The 18,757-nt window shown below is 39.4% G+C and overlaps 1 protein-coding gene across 1 annotated transcript in view; it reads left to right on the top strand.

Annotated features, from left to right (window-relative positions):
* ptprt (protein tyrosine phosphatase receptor type T) overlaps positions 1-18,757 on the top strand; it is a 293,754-nt gene that overhangs the window by 250,426 nt on the left and 24,571 nt on the right. The window contains exons 25-26 of the mRNA XM_063910759.1: positions 16,077-16,162; positions 18,554-18,590. Coding sequence (XP_063766829.1) covers positions 16,077-16,162; positions 18,554-18,590 — 123 coding nt within the window. The remainder of the gene's footprint in view (positions 1-16,076; positions 16,163-18,553; positions 18,591-18,757) is intronic.

Raw genomic sequence — 18,757 nt, 5'->3', positions numbered from 1 at the left:
GTGAGAGTGGCAGGGCGCTTGGCTACGGCTAAAACTTTAAATATGGGTTAAAGGGTCTTTATTCTTCATTCAGGTTGAACTCTAATTCCCCTTTTTCTAAGTGTGGATTTGTCTTCTGTGTTTGAGCTTGAGAGCAATAATCTCAGAACAAACTGCCTCAAGCAAGGACACAATGTCTCCAATGCACACTGTGCTGGAAATGGAAATGTGGAATCATTGCAATGGTGGATTTATATAGCATCACTCCTAAACAATATTTACAAAGGAGTTGTAAACACTGGCAGTGAGGAAGGAAATGTATCCTGATTCATTGCTTTAAAAAAGTGTCATTAGGACCATATATTCCAAGACACCATGGACTCTATTAACATAATTTACATAAAACAGACATCAGTATGTCGTTTTTGAACGTAGCCTTTTCACATGCAATTTTTTTTGCTAAACTTCCACTGGGCATCAATCGGGCCACACAGCTGGATGATGCCTTAAAGTATAGTTTTAAATGATAATGTGACTGCTTCGTAAACTCATGAATTTACTATTTAATCTCACAGAGCTCAAATGGCACAGACCACTCCAAATTGTTCTTACGTTTTTATCTCTACATGTATGGCAGCCATTCCAGTGTCTGTTGAATTCCAACACAGAGAAATGTTGTCAGTAGTTTATAGAATACAATAAAAATAAATAATTTAACTCAAAAACAAACCTATAAATAATGAAACCAGAGAAACTGATAATGCTGCAGTGGTCTCCTAATTTTAGCTGTATTATATCCCTTTGGAAAATGACTGGGGTATGGGCGCCTATCAATCAGAGGGTTAGTGATTCAGTCCTCAAGTGTTGTTGTGCAACCCTAGAGCAAACACACCCCAAATTACCCCCAAAGGCATGTATGCATGTCTGTGTGTGTGTGAGTTGCTTTTGACAAAAGTGTCAGCTAAAAAACATGTCATTTAATTGAATTTGAGTGACACGTAGGGAGTAACATAGTGTTAATTTGGACCCTTCCCTTTGTATCTTTCCTCCTGAATGACGGGATCAAAAGTTAAAATGTGAAGCTTCGGTTCAAACCATGAAATCATACCACATTTGTATTCGATTTCTACTAGATAGAACCTGGTTTTAACAGAACACACACATACATTAATGATCACTTTGCAAAATTGTCACTGCTTTTAAGTTGTTCTTGAAAAATTATGTTAATCTGAAAAGTGTTACTTTCCCGGCTCTACCAGTTTGAAGGACATTTTGTATAAGGAATGTCATGTTTCCTGTACATCCAACACTTTTCCAATCAAAATGAGTGGCTGCACCATAAGCGCCAGTGGGTAAATGTTTGATTCTACTGTAAGAAGAGGATCATACCCTGCTTAAAGTCCGATCCTGTCCCTTCAGGGGAACACCCTCTAACCCAAGCACATACTCAAGCAGCCTCTGCAGATCACAACGAGGGGAGATGAACTTGTGCTCTGGCTTTGTGAGACTTAAACCAACACTCCAAATCTGACCATAACAATCCCCTCAGAGGCAGCAGTGATAATCTTCCTCTCCTTGTGAGGACATTTGACTTCCCTGTCACACACCAACACACAATTCCTCACTTCCTCCCTCTCTGTCTCTCAGTGTAGTTGGGAAGGGGCTGATTTGAGTTGAAGTGTTAACACACCCGTCCTCCGGCCATCTGCCAAACACAAACGGCTGATGCCATGTTTGAAATCCCTTCAGCGCACAGACCAAATGTTAATCTAGCAGCTTCCTGTCCCCCTGTCCCCTTAAAGCCTCTCCTCCTCTCCCTTTTCCACTCCCAACTTTAACGTCTCTTCCTCCTTTTCTCCGCTTCTCTTTCTTCAACTGTAATCTACTCCTTCGCTCCCTTACACTTTTTCATCTCTTACCCTTCTGTCACCTACTCTCCTCCCTCTTTTTCTCACCTTCCCACTTTTCTTTTTTGATTTGTATCTGCTCCATCTGTTCCCCCTTTATGTTTTCGTATTTTCTCATGTCATTCTTTCTATTTTCTGTGTTTATCAAATGAATTATGTATTGAATTGTCAGTATCTTACTTGAATTTCCAATCATTCTTTTCACCTTTTCTTTTAAAAACTCTCTTCTCTTACAGTACCCTTTACCCCCAAGCATCTCCCTTCTATTTTTCTTAGCTTTTTCTCACTTTTCCTCTCCTCTTCTCCCCTCTCCTCCCGATCCATCCATTGCTCTTGTCTGATTACCTCTGACAGTATATGGGTTGAGGCAAAGCGCAGCAGTGTTTCCTCATTACAAGCATCTGTGTGCTTCTATTTCCTCCCCCCTCACCCCCTTTTTCCTCCGCTCTTCCCTTCTTCTTTGTCTTCTCCTTCTCAGCCCTCAGTTCTCAACCTTCCCATATGGTCATTTATAATTCAACAGAAGCATGCCTTCAAAATAAACAGATTTATTGGCAGGCATTTACATATGTGTGAAGGGGGACATGTGTGCTTGTGCCTGTGTGTGTGTGTGTGTGTGTGTGTGTGTGTGTGTGTGTGTGTGTGTGTGTGTGTGTGTGTGTGTGTGTGTGTGTGTGTGTGTGTATATGTCTTGGTTTTTCTGTTGTCAAGAATAAGGAAGAGTGTGTTGTTGAAGTGTGTGGTCATGTGCTTTGTTTGTTTGTTTGTTTGTTTTTTGGTTCAGGTTTTGTTATCTTGGATATTGAATCGTAATAAACCACGGTCAAAATGACAAACAGTTTTTCAAACCATAAAGATGAGTTAAGACTGCAGGGTAATATGGACAACATCTGGATAACAACATCTTTAAGGATTCTTTCCCTAGCCTAGCCTTTTATTTATACTCAATGTGTACATTAAATACTTGGCTAACTTAGAAAGTACATTTATTCCTTAAATGTTAAATCAAGTGAAATAACTGAGAGACAGTATTCATATTCAGAGAGTTTGAGTTACCTGAGATGGATTTGGAAGTTAATCTTTATAAATGCCAATCACCAGTAACCTTCGTGCTGTTATTATGATTAAAGAGACATAAAGAAAATTCCTTTTCTGTTGAGCAGTCAGACAGAACAAGATGAAGTCTGAACATATTTATTTTATACAACATTCAGAGGCCATCTAACGTGTGCATTAGTTATTTTCATTGATTTGTTCATTGATTTTTTTTTTTCATACAGCTTATTTTTTCCATCACTGGGAATACTGTGCAAAAAAAGTCAGAAAAAATCTAAGTGTTTTTTTTCTATTGGATACCATGTATTTCTCTCATACAGGCAGTCTATTGTTTTTAAGTCATTTAACCCCGCAGCGTTTTGATTTCCTTCCCCCCCTCTAAGTTTCTGTCAAAAACAATGTGTCTTCTCAAATACAGATATTCACAATGTTGTATTGCCTGCTCGAGCGAAGTCCTGCACTTTTGCTCTCCCCAAGAGAAGCTGATTGAAGCTAAAAACTGACGGGTCGCAAGAAGTAACTTATAAATAAAATATGAGAAATGTGTCAGAGTTTGAGAAACGGTCCGTCTCTGTCTGTGTGTCCCCTTCTTCTCATCCCTACTCAACTTTATTTTCTCAGTTCTTTGTTAGTGTAATTGTCTTTATCCGCCTCTAAATAAGTTTACTTTCTAAGTTGTATCAACAGTAAACTAGGGCTGCAAGATTTTGAAGTTCAAACTTATTGTGATTATTTTGACTCAATATTAGAGGAGGATATCATTTTTTAATTTTGCTTTTGGGGGTTTTACCTTTCCCCCAAAAGGGAATTTCTTTCCCACACACTCCCCCCCTTGTTCAAACTCCTCCATTGGACTCCTTTTTATACTTCCATTAACCCATTTAGGCCTAAAACGCCTGGAAAAGATGCCTGTAAAACCTACGGGCGATTTGAGAAGAACCCCCTAAAACCCCTACAAAAGTTTTTTTCTGGAAATTCAGCAATTGTGTCAATGCCTACTAAATATTTGATTTCTCAGCCTCTGTATTAGATAGAAACAAAATTCAAAAAGTATTTCAGAGCTTACAGCTGTGGCTTTCATGAGTGGCCTCTGCAGGTAAATCGACTTTCACTCCTGGGGTGCGGTTGAAAAACTTTGTGGATTAGAGTGGTGGTAAATCTCCGTCCTCCACTCGGTTTCAAAACCTTCGAACTCATGGTCATCATTGTCGCCGTCTTCAAACATATGTCTTAACCATAAATCCCGGTCGATTGGTTCGACGGGTTTAAAGTCGTCAGCAATAATGTCATCAGCGCTGTGCAGATCGTCAATATCACTACCTTCACTAACTTCCGAATTCCCTCTGCAGTACACTAAGTCTGCCATGATTGCTCGAAAAAAATCCAAACAATGCCACATTCATATTCTGATGCATTTCATTGACTAAGAGTCCGATAATTAATGCAAAAAAATACCACAGAGCTCTTGTACCAGAAAATGACGCATCCGCTTTCCCAGCTTAAATGGGTTAAGTAAGACTTCACTATGTAGCACTCACGCTTCTATTAACTAGCGCTCCAACACATTCTACGTGATAGGTGAAGGGGCGGGACTTCTCTAAGTGGTAGACCAATCACAAAACACCTGGCCAGCTCACCAATCAGAGCAGACTCTGGTTTCAGACAGAGGGTGAAAAAAGGTGCTGCAGCACAGGCAGTATGAGAAAAATAAAGAGCTTTTTGAACATTAAAGCATGGAGACATGTCACAGTAGAGGAACTGTACTTATATACACCTGAAAAAGATCAAACTAGGGCCCCTTTAACCCTTTTGTACTTGTTTGTTGATATCAAAATAAGAGATTTGTTTTGAAGATGTGTCACAAAAGCACACACAGGTACACACATAGCTGTTGGTGTGTAATTGAGCTACTGAATTGCACTGGTTGAAGTGATTAATCCCAGGCTTAAATACAGCCGTCCAGGTGAAAGTCTGCTCAATGTTCGTCCTTTTCTCCCTCTGAACACTCTTGCTGCGGCTCTCCTCATCCTCTCTATTTTTCTTTTATCTTATGGTGTCTAGTTGTCTCCTTTCTCATTTTTCTTCTCCCCTACTGCCCCCTTTGTCTCACTGACAGCTGTCTCCCCTTCTCTCTTTTGATCTCTCTCTTTCTCTGTCTTCCTCTGAACTTAATCTATTCACTTTATTATTTTTGCATCTGTCCTATTGCTTCCTTACCAATTTTTTTTCCTTTCCCCTCACTTTTCTGACTCCCTCACCTCTCTGCCTCTGTCCTCCATCATGAATCCCCTCCCTTCTCTCTCTCTCTCTCTCTCCCTCATACACATGCACAAACTCACCCCGAAGCCCTTTTTCCATTTACTAATGTGTACTGCTGTTCAGGTGAATGAGAATCATTACACACTCTGTCAGTCTCTGCCAGGCGGTGTTACTCACACACACACACACACACCCTTCACCCGTTGTTACACCTCCAAGCATCGCTGACATAATCAGTATCCCCTCCCGAATCATGTTACTTCTCATTACAGCAGAGGTTATGTGTGTGTGTGTGTGTGTGTGTGTGTGTGTGTGTGTGTGTGTGTGTGTGTGTGTGTGTGTGTGTGTGTGTGTGTGTGTGTGTGTGTGTGTGTGTGTGTGTGTGTGTGTGTGTGTGTGTGTGGTGTAGAGAGAAAGACGGACTGCAAAAGAGGGTGAGGGTATCTTGAGTATGTGTCTGTGTGTGAAACAAACAAAGAAAGGCAGGAAGGTTTCGAAAACAAGCCCAACTGTGTGTGTGTGTGTGTGTGTGTGTGTGTGTGTGTGTGTGTGTGTGTGTGTGTGTGTGTGTGTGTGTGTGTGTGTGTGTGTGTGTGTGTGTGTGTGTGTGTGTGTGTGTGTGTGTGTAAAAAGAATGTGAGTCTCCTCCTGTTCTCTTATCATGGCGCATATTCTCAACACGTCTGCCGAGCTGCTCTGAAGTCAGAACGCCAACAACTCCTCTCAAGTGTTTGACCAAAGAACCACAACAAATATTAGCATCCCTCAAGCTGTCACACACACATTAATACACACACGCAGATGCCCACTCAGACAGTGATGCACATCAACATGCACTCTGTACATGCAGAGTGGCACACACAGATTCAGGGAACTTGGAAGTTCTATACCTGCACTCTAACCCCACAAACACACAGCAGTCTACTGTACGCTTGATCGCTGATGGAAGTGAAGTCTGTCAGTCTAAACACGGACACACAGGAACAACTTTTTATTTAATTCATTGTTTATATTTGGGGAATGGGAGATTTGTCTCCTCTTCTATCACACAATCCTGGATGCATGATCTGCAGCTAGTCATGAGCATCTTTTCTCTCGTATAGGAGGCATATACAGCTCAATTATGATTTTTTAAAAAACATGTTTTGACTCTTTAGATACAGTCTATACAATTATTGTTTTTGAATTAATTATAAATATCATAAAAATAATAATATGGTAATATACTTATAATAGTGGTAGTATTGTTTTTTTTAATGTGATGACTAATATTATTAGTGTTTGTGTTATCATTGTTGTTATTTTCTTTATTTCTTTTTAATTCTTATTATCTTGAATAGCTTTCTTAATAGATATTTTATGAGAATGGTTTAAGCTTGTGTAAATAAAAATAAGACTGTATCTTGTTTAATGATAGAACAATCATCTCTATATCTAACACATTCATTTGCTTTATTAGAAATGCGGAGTAGAAACCACAATCAAAGAACAGATCTTCTTGTGTAAAGTGACAAACATGGAGACAAACAGAACTCTCAAGGAAAGACTGATTATGTGTTCAGCCTCCCGCCTCAGATGATGGTATAGTTTCTGTTGCAGCTCTCACCATGGGGGGGTTCACAGATAATGGCGATAATGAGGCTGATTTTTATCGCTAGCGGTGGCATTATTGATACCGTTGACGGTGATTGCTGTTAATCATTATTCCTCTTTAGACGCGATTGGGGGTAACAAAGACACGGTAATAATCACACATGCAGAATTCTGAAGGCTGATTTTTTAAAATGGTTGTTTATCGCCAGAAAATAAAGGCGTCAGGCGGTGGAGGGAGGCGGTGGAGTAATGATTGTAGTTTTAATTACAAGGTGGATGATTTGAAGTGATTATATTTCATGTTTGTAAAACTCCAGGGGGTTGTCAATTGGAACTTCGTTGATATTCGGTAATGACGGGCTGTGATCATTAGCAGTGTGAGATAAGTGATTGTTGATGAATGACTCAGAATTAATGAAATGTACTGCTATCCAAATATTTCCAAAAGACCCACTGATAGAATAAGTTTTATTTATATAAGCATACACATTCAAAGTAAAAATGTGCACATACTGCAATATTAAACATCTCCGTTATATATTATATTAATGCGGGAACCAATTAAGAATCTGAATACTTTATTTACCCCAGGGGAAATGGGTTTAATGACATTGCTCCATTAAATAATTTTATTTTAAAAAATACAGTGAAAGTTGAAGTAAGACAAAATACAAAGAAATACAAAAAGTAAATAAACATAGGAAGCTATACTTAAAAAGTGAACATTCAACGGATTCTACAGAATCAGAAGATTTAATCCTCAGGAAAATTGGTTTAATTTAAATAATAATAATAATACATTCTAAATACAATCATCAGAAGTTAAAATGTCCGATAAGAAAAATAAATAAAATAAAATAGGATAAAAACATGTATACAAACATAAGTTGTTAAAATAAAAATGTTCATATTGTAATGCAGTATATAATATCTTTTTTCTAAGAAACCAGAATAAAAAGTGGAATCCTTTATTTATGGAATTTTCTTTGTGACAATCGTTCCAATTTATTATACAAAAAAAAAGAAATTTGGAAGAAAAAAATCTGATAAATCAAAATGTCCCAAGAAAAAAATTAAAAATGAATATAATAAAAATGTGTATGTAAACATGAGGAGTTGAACTAAAACAGAGTACCTTGAACTACAATCTAATCCATTTGTATTTTATATTACATTAGTGGTGATATCATCCCTAAATGACTCCAGTAACCAGAGTGGATCCTGCAGCTGCTTTTGTCAGAGAATCATTTAGGGTTTCTGCGTTTTAAATGCAAACATGACATAAAGGAACAAGCTGAGCTCGGCTTGACTAATTCACTCCTCAAACCTAATGAGTGCTATCAGACCACCACTTATATGCAGATAAGTTATTCTTCCCTGTCTGCCGTGTGAATGGCCTGCTGCAGGCAAACACTTACTGCCATTACACTGAAGAGAGGAAGTTCCTCCGATGATCAGAAGTAGGACACTAATAAGAAGAGAGAGTCAATTGTTCAACGGGAAAGAAAATGATTTGCTGTAAAAAGAGCTAACAGGATATGTTTCTTATGAGCACAGAGTCATTAAGCTATGAAGTGTTTCATACAGAAAGTGTAGGAAAAAAAAGAATGAATCCCTTGGTCTCTCCTACTTTGATCTTTATGTAGGTGAACATGCCGACTGAAAACTTTTCCTTTCTGGTATCACCATGATGAGTCGTATCCAGGCCCTGTGTGATGATGTAGAATGGAGGAGATTGTGGGTTAAAAGCAGAGGTAGCTGTTCTTCTGAAGAAGTTTCAGTCTTTTTGTCAAACTCAAGTGTATGAGAGGATTGTAAATGTTTCTGGGACAAATGTATGTAACTTGCCCTAGTGGGCAACACAGGGATTTTATCCTTTGCAAACCATTTACATGCACAAAAATGTATATAACACACCACAGGAATGGGGTTATTTATTTTAAAGAGTTTTAACATTTATCATGATTAGGGTTTTCCAATCATGATAAACTGTTTAAAATAAATAACGTAACATATAGAAATTGCGGCTATGAATAAAGATATGTCTAGGTATGTGTCTTTATGTTTGTGTTGACCCCTTTCTGTTTTGCTCCCATCAGCCTTAACACTTCTTGAGGTGTGAGTGTTTGTGTGCATAAGTCGAGTTGTTTGACACATCCGCTGCAGGGCGCTATTACACACTAACACACACAAAAACACACACACACACACACACACACACACACACACACACACACACACACACACACACACACACACACACACACACACACACACACACACACACACACACACACACACACATATGCATGTAGATAATCCAAGTAACACAGACACCACACATACATGTAAACATAGTTGTTGACACTGGAACACACACAACGCTTGAACATTAAAAAAACACTTTCAAATACGCAAACACACAAACCTTGCAGAAGGACTTCTTGAAAATGTTCCAGAACATACGAGCAAGGGAAGAAGACACACTTTAACACACTTACACACTACTCAATGCTGCACACACTCACACACTTATGTTCAATCACACATGCTATTAAATTCCCTAATGCCTTGAGCCGGGCTGATGGCGGAGTGTGTGACGTGAGTGAGTTGAGCTCCGTGGGGAGTTAACTGATTAAGTATATCTGTGACAGACACAATCCCTGCTTAGTGGCGACTGTAAAGGAGGCGAGGGGAGCAGGGAGAGGAGGAGAAGAGAGGGAAAGAAGATAGAAGTGTAAAACATCTTGTTCAGCACTTTCAACTTGCTTCTGCTGGCGTTTTTTTTCCGTCTCTGTGAAGTGCCAGCTCCATCTGTTTATGTCGACATGTAACAGTTATGTCTTTTTAAAGCGTCAAGTTAATGAGGCACGTGTCATATTAGGGTGCTAGGTAGTATTTTAAACCTTCATTTCTTATGTTTCTCTACATTTAAGTGTAAATACATGTGCTTTATGAGGCCAAACCATCATCAAATGCCTCTAAGGCGACAACATTGCACTCTATATTCTAGACCACTGAGTGCCAATGATCTTTTAACCTCCATCATTACTGCTGGGAATAAAAGACGAAGCAAGGAGGAAGGAAATATCATTTAGAAAGCGTGTGCGTGATACAGTATTTTAGTAGCAGGCATCTCCTATAATCTGAACTAGTCTCTCTCTCTGGCTTGTAATATAAAACCTAATGGTTATATTGAAGCATTTAATCCTACTCTCTGAAACAGCAAGCTCTGTTACACTTTACTGGTCTTTGCCGGCAGCTGGAAAGACAATAAAGAGGCAGTAAGTATAGGTTCTAACCGCCTGATAGCTCAAGTGACCATAATATATTTGTAGGAGGTTGGAAAGGGTTTTTGATATCAATAACCTAGCAAATATGTTGTCCAGCACACTCAAAAACTAAGAAAACAATACGCCACTGGAGTTGCACTGTTCCCAAACCCACAGCCTGTCACATACAATGTGTTGGAACGCTAGCCAATACAATCGCGAGTGTTAAATTTGGACAGAAAAACCACTTCTGGAGGGAACGTTGGGATTGTAGCTTTTGCAGACCATTTACATGCACTAAAACCTATATAATACGCTAGAGGAAAGGGAAAGCATACTAGGGATCCTTTTAAGTATGTTTTATTTAATTTAAGGATAATACAAATCTCAGGCAACTAGCCTAAATATATGTAGAAAGAAACCATCCCCTTGTAGGATGGATGTAAAATGTTCAATCCTATGATAGTTGGGAGGCAATAAAGGAAATAGCTGAGATACAGATTTGCAGGAAAAGCAAAAAGCTCTGCTGGTCTGTGATAAGTAAAGGTCGAGGATAATTTACATTTCTAAATAAGATCCGAGTTGGGCCATGTGGGGCTGGAGAATTTCATTAGTACTGTTTTCAGTGGAGGATTTCAGCATTATATAACCTAAGTACTTTTTTAAATGTCTTTTTGGTTCATCAAGCAGGAACAATTTAGGGTCGACACTGGACTTATAAAGCAGTACAACGGCAGTACATTCATGGAAGTGAAGCAGAATGACTCCATAGATTATGCCCTGCTCCAATTAAAAATGTTTCAGTCAGGTTGGTTCTTTTTGTTGGTAAAAAGAAGCCTCAACATGATCTTTGATCCTGTTTACTGTTGTGGTACGACAGCAGTCATTAGGCTCTGATGGCTCCATCTCATTTATTTGAGCCTTGTTCAGACTATTAGTACATACAATATGATCTGATCCAAATTGCAGCTCCCTGCTGCATTTGGCTGCCCCTGCAAATCTTTCCCAGATAAAACCACTGAGGTCTATATTGTCTGGCCTCTTCTGGACCCCAAACGTAAACAAGTTCTCCCCAACAAAACTTTTACAGTAGCTGCCGGGGTAATGACAAGACTTGAGGTAGAAGAGGATTTGAAAAGAAATGACTAGACCCAGGGAGATAAAATGGAAAAGCAGAGAGATGAGAGGAGAGGGGCGTGGGAGGGAGGTTGCAGGGTTATGAGGAAAGGGATACTCAGCAGAGGAGAAGAGCTCATTAATGGGTAATGGGACCGTAACCCTTCGCCCTTGAACACCGCAGCTTCTGATGACTTTGTTGTTACTCCAGGACTACAGACGCCAACATGAGTGCACACATCAGCTCTATAGATCCAGATCCCTGGTTACAGATCTAGTTATTTGGGATATGACTACAGACATCTAAACTAATTTCATTTAAGGAGAGTAGTTTAGGACTTATATGTAAGGTGTAAATTGAGGATGGCTTTGATAAGTAAGGTTAAAGTAGTTCCTCTAAAGTGTTACTAATCGAAATGCGGCATTCATAAAAGTAACCACACCCTGAAATATCTGCTGTTTTATGCTCTTGTTTACTCCTAATGGAACCATAATTTAAAAATTGAAGATGAGTTAAAACTATTTACCGAGAGCATAAATCATCTAGTAAAAGGATTACTGGGGCAGTAATAAATCAAGTCAGAAGTAGGAGGAAAAAAATGTCATAGACTTCTATACTTTTACACTACAATAATATATAATAATATAGTTTATAGTGCGACTTATAAAGTAGTGGACGTGGTCACCTTGGTGTCACCGATTGGTTTGTTGAATACGATCATTGATTTCTGTATTATTTTGGCTGTAGCTATCTTGATTTTTTGCAACCAGAAGTGACACAAAAGGATGCAGCAGGGGACAGCAGAATGCTAAAATAGACAATTATTGGGGACCAACATATAACATGCTCATAACAATAACATTTATGATTGGAAGACACTGCAAAAGGGTTTTATAAATCAAGTGGGAAGAAGTAAACAATTTTTCATAGACTTCTATACTTTAATTCTCGACTTCTTTGTTCAGTGCAGCTCTGCTTTGGCTTGGTTGTGCACACACACACACACACACACGCACGCACGCACATGCACGCACGCACGCACACACACACACACACACACACACACACACACACACACACACACACACACACACACACACACACACACACACACACACACACACACACACACACACACACACACACACACACACTGTCAGCCCCCTTCAAACTTGTGGCCTGTGTCCAGATCTGCAGTGTTTGCAAGCCAGTACCTCCTGCTAACTTAGCCCAATTATAAGCTCCCCTCCTTGGGCAGAGAGAAGTGGAAAGGGCCCCTCCCCCCCACCAGCCTCAAATCGGTGTCTCTCGTGTTATGACAGCCTCTGACACTAGCACCGTGTAATTACTGCTGTCTGAAGGAGCGAGACAGTATGGGGCAAAGAGAGGAGGAGAGCAGGAGGAGGAAAAATTAAATGAAGTAAGACAAGGCAGAGAACAGAACTGATGATGAGGAGAGTCCAGGCGGGGACAGAATTAGATGGGAAAGGGAGGAAGAGAAGGAAAATGAGAAGAGAAGAAAATAAAACTAGCAGAAGGATGGCATACTAACTCCTGTTGTGTTTGTTTTTACATGCGGGGAATGTGTTGGTGCGAGTGTGTGTGCATGAGAGGGAGATGGTTAGTGTGTGAGTTGTGAGAAAGAGTGTGGGTGAGCTGATAGCTGATGACAGTATCTTGTACCAGCAGAGTGGAGTCATGCTGCCATCATTGTTGCCTCTCAGCCAGAGCTGGAAAATTACGGTAGTCTGATAGAAGCGGCACAAATGATTCTCCTCAAGGTGATCTTACAAATGATAATCAAGGAAGGGATTCACAGGAAGACTCTGTATTAGATGCAGCTTTTCCGCATTAAGGAATCATGTTCACTGATATTATTCAGTGCCAATGGAGCAAGTTCTGTTCATTTTGTGACCGAAAAAGTGATTTAGATGTTGATTCTTTTCAGCGGTACTTCCTGGAAAAGGAACTGAAGGAGGCGTGTATCTGGCTTTTAGGATACTTGCTTCAGAGTTGCCCAGAATAAAGAGAACTAGAGTCAGACTACACAGTACATATTTTGGTTTGCACATTTTTTTTTCTAACATAGAGGGATCATGTTGGCTGAAATTCCTGTTGGGACACTTTGGACTTAAATTATAACATCCCGAACATCGTCGACCAAGCCGCTAATGGTCTTCGTGACTCTGTGATTTCAAAGAAGGTGCCAGAGCAGACTTCAGCATCAGCAGTGTCAACAACCATGGCGCCAGAAACCTGCCTGGGACCTGGATACATATTTGCCAAAAACATCTTGAAGAAGTCCACTTGTTAGAGCTTTTGTGCCAAATCTCATTGGCCAATGGATACAGTTGAGAAAGATCCTATTTGACCGTAGATAGTTCTAGATAGTTCTAGTAGTTATCAGCATGTTTATACTGGATCCCACAGTTGTCTGCTTCAGTATTGTATGTTGTATATATCTATTGTTTATTTAAAGGTAAAAGTGTGAAATTTGACCTTAAAGTCAGTTTTCCGCTTCTACTTCTGATTTGGTTTTACTCCACCAAAAGCCAGTTTGTACCCACCATGAATAGAATAATCACACATCAGTTCTAAGATATTCACCATTAACATAAAATGTTAACACTTACTCGACAAAATGATTATCCCCATTTTAAACATAGAGTCATCGTTGCTCGTCTCACATGAAAGTGTTGATTTGAATGCAGTATTTCTGTTTGATTTAGATATATCTAAGGCTTCAATCCTGCCTGTAAGACAATCTGCACGATAAAGCTGTAAGCCCGACACCTGTTCAGCATTCAATTAGCTTCTGTTATACTGACTGATGAATTTCAGTAGGTAGAAAATCTTCAAACAAAGGCGTTAGATTAATATATAAATGAGAAATCTACAGCACTGCTCTCACAGTTCAGAAAGACTGGCAGCTAACCGTGGTCCATTAGCTGTTTTCTTGCTGTAAGCGCTCCACCCGCTGTAGAATTGCGTTAATCACATTCATATGCATTTATGTGACTTCAAAGAGAGAAAAGGGCGATCCTTTGTTATTTCTACCAGTCTTTTGCCAGTTCCCCTCCCACTTTCTCCTAGCCCAATACCGCGTTTCCTCATATCACCTTATACCCTGACAATTTCTGCTATTTTTTTTACCTCTTTCCTGCTATACTCTTTTTCTTTTCTTCAGATCATCTCCTGTTCACCTTTCTCCCCTCTCATACTTCTCAGGGAATTAACCTGAGATGGGGTGAACTGGAGCATGTCAACATAAGAAAGAAAAAGACTAGAAAAATAGAGATAATCACACTAAAGCATGTTCACTTCATCTGCAATTACATGCTGTTGCTACGTTACGATTTAACAAAATCACCGGCCTGCCATTAGACATAATTGTCCCCACATGCGTCCTAATACTATGGATGGTTATTATAGTACAGAACAAAATAATTGATAATCAGCCAGAAAGGGAAAAAGCAGAACTACTTTTATGGACATGTACTTTGACAATGGCTTCCACCATTGAGTTTGTTCCCCACGTCAATAAATATGGTAATTATACTCATATAGTCATTGTGGAAAAGTTTTCTTTTCAGTGTGCTCATTGCTCTGGTTTCTATATCATTTTTTAAATCATTACTTTCACAGTTATTTTTAAACATTAAGTTAAGATTTCTTCTGTCCTGGTTGTACTTTTACTCTGCAATGCTTTATTTGAAAGAATATGCATGCTTGTCGGCAGTGCAGATCGTGACGGTTTGTTGCAAATGAAATATTATGAATCAGTTTGAAGTGGGGTGCACTTTTGCCAAAACATACAATATATATATTTTTATACTTTGGTTCTAAGCGCTCTCAGTGCTTTAAAACATCCAGCAAGATTGAAGCAAAAGTGTCTGCTTCTGATTTTCTTAAATTGTCACTCACTTTTTGAAGTAAGTATCACCCGAGAGCGAAGTGAATGAAAAATAAGAAGAAATACTTTATTTATCCGGGAAATTGTTCTTCCACTCGGGTGTTAACACACATTCCACACACAGACAGGACATACATGAACAGAGGATATACAACGACAAAGAACCACATGCAGATAGAAGAGGTGGCAGAGTGCAGAGGTTGCCAGTAAGCCAGTTTAAGTGAACCTTTACTTGTGAGCAGACCTGGAAGACAAAGCACGTTTAAAAAAAATAACCAGTATGAAAATAGAGAAATTCATCAAAGAGTTTTTTTTTCAGAGTGTTCAACACTGTTGAAAGGCTTTGATTGTGTCTCATTTGGTAGCAAATAAACTAGTGTTTGTTCAGAGAGGCAGATTATATAAAGAGCAGTGTTTCATTGTGCTGACATTCAAATATTATTTGATTTAAATCAGTTTTCTGGATTCCAGTACAAAAGGTTTTTCTCTTGCCCATGCAGCTCTTTTGAAGGGAGCTGAGGCCGAAGGAAGTATAATTACATGATATTCTTAGTTAAGGGAAAGTCATTTACAAAGAATCTGCCAGAATCTGTGATTATAGGATGAGTTGGTCAGTTTTTTTTCTGGTCTCTTTGTGTGGTATGCCTGTGGTTATGGTTTGGCTAAACCCTCTTGTTGGGTGTCTTTATGATAATACAAACCACTGTAGGTAGGAGACAGAACTTGAACCGCGGCTTCTAGTGTCGAAGTGGCATGAGGCTCAACCAAGAGTTTGCTAATACAACAGGACTGGCATAATGCATGAGAACCGTGGTGATTGGAAGGGAAACGTTCTTCTTTCAATATTCATATTCTGATTCAGACAGTCTTCTAACCCTGGGCCTGGTTAGTTACTGTAGCCGGTTCCCCCTCCACTCAGTTAGCTGCTCCGATCTGTGGGTAAATGTAACTTTAGGCCTGTTGTATTTTTGTGCTATCTGACCCCACAGACGATCACACCAGAGTCCGACTGCAGCTGCTGGACGGAGACCCCCATTCTGACTACATCAACGCCAATTATATTGATGTGAGTGTTTCCACACACAGACACATTTGTACATCAATGCTTTTGAGAAACAGGAACTCTAATCAAATAGTAATAGTCTAACATTACCCCTAACACCAACCCATCAATAGTCCTCAATTGTCAATCTGTCCTCACTTTGGACGTCTTAAACTAATTGGTCTTTACAAAGATAGAAATACATATGCGCACATTGTCACATGCAGTAAATGAAAGTTTAGCTATTTGTATTGGAGACATACACAGAAACAATAACAAAAAATCCCTTCAACAGACAATTTGTGCCCATAATGCTCTCTGTTAGAGTACCTTGAACCTTTATATACATATTCTTAAAAAAAAGAAGCAGTTGAGAATGCCCATGCAACAAATATTTTATGTAAATATATGGTTGAACAAGGTGGTAGCCAATAACACAGCCCCAGATTACAAAATCAATCTTTAATCAAATGTTATTTATTCAGCCCTATATCACATATTACACATTTGCCTCTGGGGGATTCAAAATGTGTACAGCATACAACACCCTCTGTCCTTAGACCCCCCACACATACAAGAAAAAAACTAATGGGGAAATAATGAAAGAATCCTTGGGACAGACAGATGTGCAATATGTTTTGTGTATGGTTAAAAAAGTGATAAATGGTCATTTGAATGTATATAGAAAAGGAAAACAAAGATGGATCCAGGTGGTTCTCAACAATCTTTCATGTAATGCCAACAAAAAAAAAAAAAAGATAGCGTCAGATTCTCTAAAATTCTACAAAAAGAAGAAGGAACCGTTAATGGTCCGACAGAGGGGACATTCACATTCTGCATTTGACCCATCCTGAGTGTTAGGAGCAGTGGGCTGCCATACTGTATGTACGGCACCCAGGGAGCAGTGTAGGGAACGGTGCCTTGCTCAGGGACACCTCGGTTGCACTTGGTCTTTTGGGGTATTGAACCGTTGACCTTCCACTTCCCAAGCCAACAGACTTCGCACTGCGTTCATGTTCCTCCCTACAAAGCAACATGAACACCAACATATAGACAACATTCTTTCCAAGGAGATGTGCACTCACGCTGAGGCCTTTAGCAAAGGTTGTGATAACGAAAGGACCCCACCCAATAAAAGAAAAATGGATGCTGAGAAAATCATCAGCACTTGAATTTCATATTTTTCTGCGTTCCTCCCATTCCGCTTCTCCCTTTAATACGTGTTCTCTCCTCACTTCTTCAGTTTCATTTGTCCATCACCTTCCCACTGTTTTCCCTCTTGTCTTCCTTCCCTTTCACCCTCATCTCTCTTTGCCCTTTGTGCTCAACTTATCAATCTAATCTCTCTCTCACAGCGGACTGCTGTAATAATAGTCTTAATGAATTTGGTACATAATGCTTATTTTCAATCAGTCTCCACAGACACCATTTATTACTTGAGGAAAAAAAGAGCGGGGGAGTATTGAAGAATTGTAACCCGAAAACAATGAATTCCCTCGGTGCAGATATTCATAACGTGCTCTTAATGACAATATGAACGTGATAAATGTTTTCATCTCAACAAGGTTATCAGTCTCATAGGGAGGTGTTGGTGGGGAGGGCTGTGCAGGGACAAGAGGGGGAGAATCAGGAGTCGCTTTTTAATCTCTCCTCTATTATTTAATTTGATATTTATTCGGAGAACAACCTTGAGTTTGAGCTTCTCTGAGGAGTGCAGTGTCTGGAGAGGGAGATGGGACAAATTAAAACATGGGAGGACACCACAGAAGAGAGGAGCGAGAAAAAGAAGAATACAGTGATGAAAAGTGAGGTTGAGAAAAGGAAGTTGGAAGTAGACCGAAAGGGAAGCAGAAATTGATTGAGAGGCAGAGGAAGAAGGATAAAGAGTGAAGGAGGTGGATAATTTAAAAAGAAGAAATAGTAAGCAATCATTTCACCAGGAGAATAAGGGTGGAGTGTCAAAATAAAACAAATGGAAAAGTGAGGAAAAGATGGATTTAGTGGAATAAGACAAGCAGGCAAAGAGATCAACATAACAGTTTAGAAGTAAAACAGTACAAAGAAAGATTTGAGGGCTGTTAGACAAACTGAGATGGAAGTAAGAAGGTGATGTAATGAATAAGCAAGGAGTTACAATGTTGATATAAATTGCAATTTTAGTACTTTACCCATCTGGGAAAAAAAGATGAAAGTGGGGCAGAACTCACAAAACAATATATATATATATATATATATATTTGGCATAATCAACATTAAAGACAATAAATAGACAAGAGCATAATGACAAACAGTGAATTGACATGGTAAATGTGCGTATAGTGCCTCCAAACGTAGAAATATGGGAAGAGAAATATGGCGGATGACGTAAATATGGAGAGTTTCTTATTTTATGCTTCCCTTTTTTCTGTCTCACAGGGGTACCACAGACCCAGACATTACATTGCCACACAAGGTAATTAAGCTGACATAATGTGTGTGTGAGAGAGAAGACTGTGTGTGTGTGTGTGTGTGTGTGTGTGTGTGTGTGTGTGTGTGTGTGTGTGTGTGTGTGTGTGTGTGTGTGTGTGTGTGTGTGTGTGTGTGTGTGTGTGTGTGTGTGTGTGTATAGCAGCCACCTGG

Source organism: Eleginops maclovinus, chromosome 20, assembly GCF_036324505.1.
Source record: "Eleginops maclovinus isolate JMC-PN-2008 ecotype Puerto Natales chromosome 20, JC_Emac_rtc_rv5, whole genome shotgun sequence".
Classification (NCBI taxonomy): domain Eukaryota; kingdom Metazoa; phylum Chordata; class Actinopteri; order Perciformes; family Eleginopidae; genus Eleginops; species Eleginops maclovinus.
This window is presented reverse-complemented; position numbering and strand designations above follow the sequence as displayed.